This window comes from Hydractinia symbiolongicarpus, chromosome 10 (assembly GCF_029227915.1).
Source record: "Hydractinia symbiolongicarpus strain clone_291-10 chromosome 10, HSymV2.1, whole genome shotgun sequence".
Taxonomy (NCBI): domain Eukaryota; kingdom Metazoa; phylum Cnidaria; class Hydrozoa; order Anthoathecata; family Hydractiniidae; genus Hydractinia; species Hydractinia symbiolongicarpus.
Window position 1 is genome coordinate 13,888,926 of NC_079884.1, and position 10,670 is coordinate 13,899,595.

The 10,670-nt window shown below is 33.4% G+C and overlaps 1 protein-coding gene across 1 annotated transcript; it reads right to left on the bottom strand.

Moving 5' to 3' along the window:
* Positions 1–917: 917 nt before the first annotated feature.
* On the bottom strand, positions 918–10,290 carry LOC130612069 (uncharacterized). The gene is made up of 6 exons (XM_057433358.1): positions 8,046–10,290; positions 4,370–4,534; positions 3,953–4,230; positions 3,611–3,739; positions 3,252–3,376; positions 918–2,669 (listed from the first exon to the last, which is right to left on the bottom strand). The coding sequence occupies exons 1-6, from the start codon at positions 9,553–9,555 to the stop codon at positions 1,874–1,876; spliced, it is 3,003 nt and encodes a 1,000-aa protein (XP_057289341.1). The 5' UTR covers positions 9,556–10,290; the 3' UTR covers positions 918–1,873.
* Between the last annotated feature and the right edge of the window lie 380 nt (positions 10,291–10,670).

Here is a 10,670-nt window from a genome sequence, read left to right on the forward strand (position 1 = left end):
AGTGTCTTGGGTGTTCTGTTATCCTTTTGTTAATAGGTTTTTTTCTCCCTCATGCAATGTTGTCGATTAAGCTATTTTAATTCATTCAACACTGCTTTGCTGGGCAAATTATCCTGTAACCTCACCCTACCATCGCTCGCCCTCTGAAGTTCTACATCTTCAAAACATCGATTTAACCACTGTTGCTATTTTTGAACAAATCAGATTTGTTCCAATGCCTTGAATGGCGAGCGTGGCGACCAGTCTTGATGTAGATGAAACTCTTTACGGTTCATATCGCAGCTATAAGGGTAGTGCTTTGACCCGTTGATGTCCTTCTTTTGATTCTAATAAGTCGCGATTTGGAGCAGCTTTTCCTTCTAGCTGAACCACATTCAGAGCAGAACAAATCTGTTTGGGTGTAATGGCAATGGTGATGTAAATGAAGGAGAAAATCTTAACAATACAAAAGCATGCAAAATCCTAGCAACAAATGCAAAAGTGAATGCAACCGTTTTTAAGGGGATAGCACATGGTTTTAAAAATGGTATGGCTTTCTATCTTACGAGTTGTCGTTAAGGAATTGTTGAAAGCATGACTTCCAAAATTTCACTTTTACAGGGCAGGCTACATGAAACGAATTTTTGTTATTCTGGTGCTTAAGATACGCGCATTGATATAATTTGAGAATGGAAAACGCTAATTTCTTAGACGGCAATTTGTACCTCCGAATTGCTGAACAAAAAATTCCACGTTTTTATGATTTGTTTGAAAGAGATGTTCATGACTTTTTTCAGACAAAACCAAATTCTATGATGACCTTTCCAAACACTGTGTTTGTGAAAAAACTATCTGCACTTCTGGGAAAAAATATCCTCATTTTGAAACTTGAGGATCACCGCATATTTCGAACAGGTTTACATTTTAAAATACACATATCAAAATAATATATATTCTTTCTCAGTCATACTCACACGTCTCGCAGATAATCCACTATCTCTGTAATATCCTCACAAAGTTTTATCTCCCTAATACTTACAATAAATAAAAATTAAAAAATAAAGAAAATCAATCTCATATTCATGCTGGATACATGAAGCAGTAAAATAATTCTCTGGAAAAAAATACTTCAAAATTACACGTTGTACGAATTGGTGCACTCAGATCAAAGCTGCAGGTGTAGTGTGAACTTTTATTCGCAAAGTATTTAAAGAAATCAAAAAAATAATAATAACCATGTTTTTAAAAATACGGCAGGGATCGACTCTATTAGATTTTTAAAAAGTTTGCTTCAATATTAACAATTGAAGCCAAAAAGTTTCTTTGTTTTTGTAAAACAACTTGTACCAGAACTACTTTTTCGGACAAGACACAAACAAAACAGAAGAAAATAATGTAACACACGAGACGACGTCAGTCGACAAAAATATTTCCTACATTCATATTTATATACATAGAAATCTTATATATAGCATTACTGTTCTAAATATAAACAAACATGTACATCGATTAAATAATATCTTAAATAACATCAACGAACATTTTTAGGTTTTAAAGCCTCGTTTATGGGGAATAGCTACTTAAAACTATCGCTGATTTAAGTACGTATATATCGCTTGTATTAAACCACAGGAGTGTCGCATTACTTTATTTATCTAAGGTCACACGCACTTAAAGGAATCACATCATTAACACTTTCGTAAGTGAACGACTCTGCTGACGTAACAGATATCTTTATTTACATTCAAAGTTTTTAAATATATCTATATGTATATATATATATGCAACGTTCAAATTATGTAGGAATATGGTTATATTTTTCTATTTATACAAAAAAAACCGCCTTTCAATACGAGAAAGCGAATTTAAATATGGTACCTAGAGCTGCGCTGTGTTATCTTGCAGGCGGTTCCCTTTTGAGGGAAAGCTTGTAGTTGTCCTCCTCTGTGTTATAAGGACTATTCATAAGGAAGCGTCGTATATACGTCCTCGGTATAATGTTAAACTGCACGGCTGATATTTGGTACTTCCAGAATTCCAACTCACATTCGTATAAATCGTTTGTTTGGTCGGGTTGAACAGGTCTGTTGTTGATGATGTTGCTAATTTGATTGTATTGTTTTACATGCAAATCTTCGTTGTCCACACTATAACTGTGCCGAAACGACTCTCGCTCGTCATGCTTTCGTTGCAAGAATTCGTCCGATAAAAACTTCTTTAAAGAGCTAGGCGATGAAGGGTGATTACTAATATTCTTCTTTGGCTCGTTGTTAAAGACATCTTCGAACTTTCGATTTTCGTCGTCGGGCGATACTTGACGAGGACTAGTGTCATAGTCGTCCGACGTATGGCTAAGACGGTTTAGATTTAACACAACGCCGCTATCGTCGGAGTCGCTTCTCGTGTGGGTGGTATGCACTATAGGACCTAATTTAAAACTATTTCCTTCATCATCCTTTGCACGATTCTTCTTCTCTGTTTTATTTCGAATACTACCATTTTCGAGGAAACTATGATTTCTCTTGTATTTCACTTGAACGGTCATATACGCATGTGTATGCGCCACTTGCGTGAGGAAATTTCCAAGAAAGGGTATGCAAGGCGGGTTGCGCAGGGCTGTGCTTATTTCTTGACGGTAGATCGAAAAGTTGTTGTTTTCACTCATGATTTCAGAAAGTTCCCGAAATAACCTAAGCAAAACAAAAAAGAAATGTTCAATCTCTACACTAATAATACCTATTGTCTGTCTGTTTAATATGGTTGCGCCGCAGCTTTATGTTAGACCCCCACAGAATACGTTTATTAGTTCATTATAGTAAACGAACAAGGTTGCACAAAATATCTAGGCAAGTAATATGCACGATGTGCGAATTTCCATGGATTCTTCCACGTGCTAAAAACTAGTGTTCTCCTAATAATAAGATTAAAAAAAAGTTACGCATGAAAAATTTATACCTACAGCAGGTAAGTATAAAACAAAAATTACGGCAACCGATGAAATTTTAAAAAAATATATTAGTGATTGATCTAACGAAACAGGTTTTATAATTCTCACAAGTTTGGTTTTGCGTCAAAAAACTGAAAAGGTTAAGTGTAAGGTTAAGTAACAAAATTATTACTTTCGTGTTTGCTAATCTCACGTTATCCACGATAAAGAAAAAAAAGTGTTGTTACATCAAACTCGTATCGACTTTACAATTGCCTCATACATTCACCTTGCTAACAGACACAATGAAAGCCCGCACACCCGTGTTCCGCATATATTTACGTACCTTCGATAGCGGGAAGGGACTTGCTTCCAAGTGGCTTTCAAACGAAATATCGGAGTGCACTGTAAACCTCCCAAAACAGCTTTTAATGAGTTATAATTCTTTGCGTAGCGGCATCGACATGCAAGCTAAACGAAGAGAAAAAAAGGGGAAATAAGAAAAATGACAACAAAACAAATAAATCAACAAACCAACAAAATTAACAAATAAAAAGGAAAAACAAAAATAGCATAACTCCTGCCAACAACGTGACAACGATAAAGTCGTGCACACAAAAATAATAATTTAATCTCGAAGAAAAACATCAGATAAACTAGACGACTCCTAGTAATAAAAACACCATTAGTTTGAACAATTCCAACCTTAATAGCTTTCCGTATCACTTTCGCGCGACGGTAGCATGTTTCTTCTATCAACACACTTGTTGAAATTAGCATAGCAATACGATTAAAAAATTGAACCATTTTCATAATATTTGGTGCAAGAACAAACTAAAAAATAGATACATTTAAAAACACCCGAGGAGAAGGGATCTTCGAGCAGCGACATAAATACATCTAAGAAGAAGAGTCCTCTGCGTGCATAGCAACATATGTCGAAGCGAATCAGCTAAGCGTTCTCTTATGTTAACAAGGAAGCTACAATAAGAGCCTTGAAAGTAACTTTTATTCGACTTATCAGTGTCGATGGGCGTGCTTCTTTACCTTGTCTGGTGACATCCATCCAAGCACAGACAATTCCTCCCATGAAATGCGAATGAGTAGCTCTTTATCAATCAGAGTCATTTCTTCTACAAGCTCCTGTGAGCCAAAGTCAAATAATTGAGGATACGACACATCAGAATCGGATGCAATGGACGAACTATCGTAGCTTGCCAAACTTTGCATTGAGTCATTTAACAAACCATATTTATCAGGGGATGGTAGGCCACACACAACTGGAGACAGAAGTCGCCGAACAAATTTTTTACCTGGTGAACAGCCTTTGAAGAAAAAAGAAAAGCGTAAGAATAGAATTGACAAATCTTAATGTAAAAGAGCGATAAAAGTCAATTTGACAAAATTTTTACAAATTAAAATTTAATAATAAAAAAACATAAAAAACCGAACATTCCAACTCACCGACAGTCCTTTCGTTACACGACAGAACAGTATCGCTCATGCGCCGCTGCAGCACGGTCGGTTCTTGATTCAGTCGCTGCTGGTGTGTTGTCTTCGAGATGGAAATGCTACAGCTGCTTTTCGAGCGACGTTCGAGAGGACTGCTAAATTCGAAGCTCTCCTTATCTAAATAAAGCAAATCGAAATATTAATCACAGGGAATTATAATACAAATTGAAAAAATAAATATAAAATAAATAAATAAATAAATTACAAAAAAATATTATTGGATATTCATTATTCATTCATACTCGATACTGGGCAACTGTAGTTGCAATAAAAAATACAGTATAGAAGTTCAACAGGAAATACCAATCTAACCGATATCTTTTGTGCTTAAAGTGATCAATAAGCTGAAATGTCCAACTAATAGTAGTTGCTATAGCAACGGTTGTACACCTTGTTATGGTAAATGCGGCACTATCATCCCTGAGCATTTAAGTCATATTTATTATCTTTGATTATAAAATGCTGCATAATGATTGGTGCAGCGTTTAGTGCAGTACTGTAGCAACATTGTCCACAAAGAGATAAAAGTGTTATATTGTCTGTTGTAAACCACTACGTAAGAGAAATTGAGAGAAAAGTATAAAAATAGAAACCATAAAAATCTTAATAAAAAAAAGTCCGATCAGAACTCGCAAGATTTGGAACCACAATAATTCACAAAATTCTAGAAGGTATTAGAATTCTATGAGGAGAGCAGCGAGTTAAAACACATGAAAAGCTGACAGTAAATACTTCTAGAGTAAATTGGCTTTATAACAAAGTTTCATTTCAACCATATAAAAACTTAGCTAAGGCTAGCCATCCTTTTAATAAGAAACCCTGTACTTTTAGGGAGAAAGAAAAAGGGAGATAACGTGGGTTAAGTCCAAAACCCACCTGTTGTAATCATACCAAATTTCTGTACTCTCATTTTTCTTTAAAGGTTTCTGCCTTTCCAATGAAGTGAATGAAAGTTGTGGAAAGCGCACATTAATAATCCCGAATTAATACTCTCCTCAGAAACATCATCCAGAAACAAAAGAGTTGTAATAGCTTTTACTACTCATAAAAGTAATTGCAGCATGTAATGATCAGTCAATATCTTTTTGTTGAACAGTGTTTGACTATATAATTTGAAGAGCAATATGAGGCCTGTTAGATAATTCAAATACCAAATTTTATTTTGGAAGTTTATTATAAAAAAAACAAGAGGATAGGTTTCTACCTAGAAACACTTCATTTTCTTAAGTTTTTGGTTTGAAAAATTATAAACTTTGTTTTTATACAATAAACGATTTTGAATCGCCCGAATGCAGAATATTTTTTTTCAATTTAGTCAGTTTGAGTTAAAATACAAACAATGCAAACATATTTCTATGCTGTATAAAAAACAAAAGTATTTTTCTTGACAGAATTAAATTTTAATGACAACAATACACATTTTTTCTTTCATTTTCCGTTTGAAAATTGTAAACTAAGACCCTGGGTAGTTACATTATTGCAATACATGGTACAGCCAAAAGTTAATTACACACTTATAAGTGTAAACACTTATTATATATCTAAAATTTACATAGCTCCTTGCTAAATTTTAGCACAAACTCTCTATAAATGGGCTCTTATTCTTGATTTGAACTAGAAGTCTATATTAGGGAAACTGTGAACTTTCATTAGATGAATTTTTCACGACCACTTGCACAACAACAGGTCCTATTTTTGCAGACTTGGCAACAAAATACCTTGGAGTTTAAAACTTGTATACTACTTTATGAAAGTAACTTTTTTTAACTTAAAAAAAAAATACAACAAATTCTCCTGCAAGCAAATCTTGTCAACAAAACATTTTCCACCAAGTTAAACGTATTTCTCATTCCATATGACAACTTATAGTACAGTATAATATCTCTCCTGCTTTTATAACATGATAACAGGTTACGAAGTATAAAATTATTTGTCAGTATTGAATGAACCGCTCTTATTTCTGCACACAGAACATTCCACGGCCACTCTGGTAACACTGATTGTATATATTGTATAGAATTGTGTCATGTAAGAATAGAAGATAACAGAAAAATGTTTTCAAAACAGTCCTGTTTGACACCTTAAATAAGCAAGACAATCTTCAGCTGTGATTGCACAACACTAAAGTTGTTTTCTCGAATTAACAGATTAAAAACCTGTTTTAAAATATTTGGATTTAGCAGGTGAAGAAAAAAGTATAGGACTATCTTTGAGAAGTATATTTATTGGAGACAGAATTTTAAAAGGCCAGAAGAACCATTGTATTACATATAGGGCTAAATGAATTATTACTATTACTAATCCATTCTTTATAGGAGGCAATCACTTTTTTTCCGTAATATTATACAAACATTTTGTGCAATGGCCAATACATTTCACATGATTCAAAGTGTTTACTTGCTTTGATTTTGTGTTATGTATTATACATGTGGATGTGAGAATTTCTACTCCAGTGTTTATTGTAGTTCATTAATAGTATCACTTGAGAAATATTTGTTATTTTAGAAAACACAGAAATTCAACGAAAAACAAACTTTAAAGTTTTAAAATAAACAAATGGCTCTACAGTGCAGCACATCAATTCAAGAGTTTCATTCATGATTGAGACAAAATCTCTCGTGTTATGGATTGTTATAACACATGCCCTTGATTTTACAGAGATAGTATTTTGTGCGTTTAGTAAAAGCTAACTTTTAAGCTTTTATCTCATTTATATTTTGTTGTTTATAATTTTTTGGGAAAAAAAGTTATGATTTAATATATATTCTAAAATGTTATGACAGATCACATAACCAAGAAAAGGAAGACAGCAACTCCATTGTTCTGATATAACAGACAGGCAGTTTAAAGATAATTGAACAATGAAAATAATTAATAAATAAATAATTAAAAAGGGTGAGTATTACTTCACCTAAAAAAAGAAAACACAATAGGGAGTGGAATTAAACAAACTTATTCAACTTCCACCTTGTTTGCGATTTAAATAAATTATAGAAAAAAAAGAAGAAAAATACTGAGTCACACCACCCTTCTAATGTTTTCTCTTTTTTTTAAATGGGCACAATAAAGTGCTAGTACAGCAAAATATTTTAAATTTTAAAATCTCTGAATGTCAATTCGAATACAAAATTAGACTGCAATTAAACATCATCAGATAAAGATGAGTATACCTCACAGAAATTAATTTCTATTGAAACTAATAAATATCTAACGCTCTCAATTAAAAAAAGGAAATGGCAGCAAATTAATGGATAGTGAATGACGTGAACAGCACAAACATTATTTCACAAAAGGGTATTAATGTCTTAAGACCCATGGAGATATGTAAATAAAATGGAACTCCTGTATGTGTTTTTAAGATTAACCTTAATTAGAAGAGTTTTGTTATCATTTTATGAACACAAAAAAGATGCAAATGCCTTTTGTATGACCTATTTTTAATAAGATTTCTATTTAATAAAACAACCCTTTAATATGCTTTAGGTTAAGAAAAGGTGATAGACCTTTTCTTAACCTAAAGCATATTAAAGGGTTGTTTTATTAAATAGAAATCTTATTAAAAATAGATTTGCACTTATAATACTATCAACTAACTAAACAAAAAAATAATAGATATATATATAATTACCTTCATCTACTCGCGGCAAAGAATATGAAGAACTTGATTTGTCAGTTAGGGGTGTGGATAAAAGATCTTCTGATTCTGCTCTTTCTGCTTTTTCAAATGTGTTGACTGAATGCTGAGACACATTTTGATTTGAATTCAAAACTTCTCCATTTTCTAAAGCTTTCGTATTTTGAACACTGCTGGCTTTTTTATCTTTCAATTCTGTAGGAGATAAAACAGGAGGTGAATTATCCTGTGGTTTCTTGCGAATAAACTTTTGGAATGTCCTTTTGTTAGGCAATCTAAATGCACTTAAAATGTGTGGAATGCTTGATCTACGTTTAGTTTTCTCAGTTTTGGTTTGTTCTTGAGCCGCCAAAAGTAGAACATCAACTTCAGGAGCTTTTTCAGCTTCAACAGGCTTTGGTGGGAATACTTTAATGGGATGTAATGGGACAACAGTTTCACATGATGAACGAACCAAAGTAGATGCTTCTGACGTGCATTTTGTATCCATACCATTTGCATCCAGACGGTCCCTCGGACTTTCCATAGAAATAATGTCTAAAAACTCAACACTTTTACAATTACGTTCATTTGAACATTCCTTTTCACTGCATTTAACTTCAGAATCAAGCAGTTCCTCGCTTTTTGACGAAGAGTCATATTTAATCTTAAAGGAAGCAGCACTTTTATAACTCCACAAACTATCAGTTGCCAATCCACTATCTAAGGAGAGTGTTTTTTTCCATCTCTTTGTTGAATGGTGGGAGTCAAATGACAACTGACGTCTCACAAATCTTCTTCTTCTTGCATTTGCTATATCTTCAGCCAGTTCCTGCTCATTTAGCTTTCCTTTGGAGCCTTGGAATTTAAGATTACTTGGCTGAGCACGCAAAGATAATACCTTTTTTTCTAACTGTGCTTCATAGTCATTGCGAGCATAAGATACTGTGCGCTTTAGAAAAGTACCATTTTTAACAATATGATTATCTTTAACAAAGTTGTTTTTCTGATTACCATAGTCAGCACTTGCATCAGAATTGGTAGGCTTTAAGTATGACTTCTTTGGTGATGGTGGTGCATATAATGACAATGGTCTTAATTTCACAATGTTATTAGCTTTGCTACCAGTTGCTCTTTTTGGATTAAACCCATATTCAAAATCATTATTTAAATTTATATTGTCAAGGTTAAAACGTGGTCTAGTATGTGCCCTAAAATGTTTCAATGAATGACGACCATCAATATTTCGTTTGAAGCTATTATTTAAGGCCTTGTTGTCATACCCAATGTTGTATTCGTTTGGAGTGACATCATAGTACTTAGTATGGCCTTGTGTCAAATCCCAGTCATTTCCAAATTTATTTGCTGACCATAAAAGACACTGACCACCTTTCAAGCTAATATACTTCCGTCTTTGTTCTTCATCTTCATCACTGTCAGAATCTTCACTTGGTGTGCTTGTCTTACTCATTGAACGAAACCTTTTGGATTGTGAATTGTGTCTTCCAATACTTTTGAAACTCATATTGATAGAGAAAAAATATTTCTCAAAATTAACTATATATATAGCTAACAAATTCAAGTTTTACTTTCCATTTTGCTAAAATAAATGTAAAACAAAAATAACAGCAGCTGGCATTAGCCACAGAGACTAGACTTAACAACCTGTCTTCCTACTACCCATAGAACTTAAATTTTGGTTAGTAAAAGAGAGTTTAAAAGAACCAGCTTAATTCAGAAAAAGTTAGAAATTTATATAGCTAGCTAGCTACATAGCTAGCTACACCTTTTATAGCTAAATAGCTACCTACCACCAGCGTCTCTGAACCGACCTGGCTAGCTAGCTATTATTTTTTTAAATAATAATCTTTTACAAACTCGAAAGTGTGTTACACGCAAAACATTTATTTAGATAAATAACAATGACAGATAAATACTTAAAAATCTCATCGCGTTTCTTCTCGTAGCATGTTTGTTTTCTGACAACAACAAAGCTAAAAAAAGTTTACATTCGCTCTCCGTCATTGTCATTGTGCCGTTCCTTGAAATGCCACAGCGATTACAACTCGTTTAAGGACATTGTTGTGAAAAAAGTTGTTAACCGTGGCTTGAATAAGCAAGACCAGAAATTAATTTTTCGAGTGAAAGACATTGAATTTGGCGAGTAATGTATTTTTCCACGAGATATTTTTCACGCCTCCGTTTTTGGGGGCCGCGGCCGAGGAGGGATGTTGGAGTGTTTGCCCCAGCTGTTCAAATTTATATTTTACTTTTTACTAACAAACTTTAACCTTTAATAAGTATTTATCATATACCTATCATACTTTCATCAAGCAGGACGTTGATACGCAAAGAGCTAACCAATGTCCTAGCAAAGTTTTCATTTTTGACTTTATACGAAGAGGTGTTTAATTCAATAATAAGCTTTTTAAAACTTTACTTGGTTTACTTCGTGTAACATACTCTTTTGCTCGTTTGACCAGCATGGCATCTGAATAGCTAAGAAGAACGTTCAAAAGTTATGCCATTGCATCAGTTTCGGATAGTTACATTCGCTTTTTCTACGGTAGGAAATGTAATATGTCATTCTAATGCAAATGTTGACAATGTTGCACAAATAATTTATTTCATTTTCAGTAG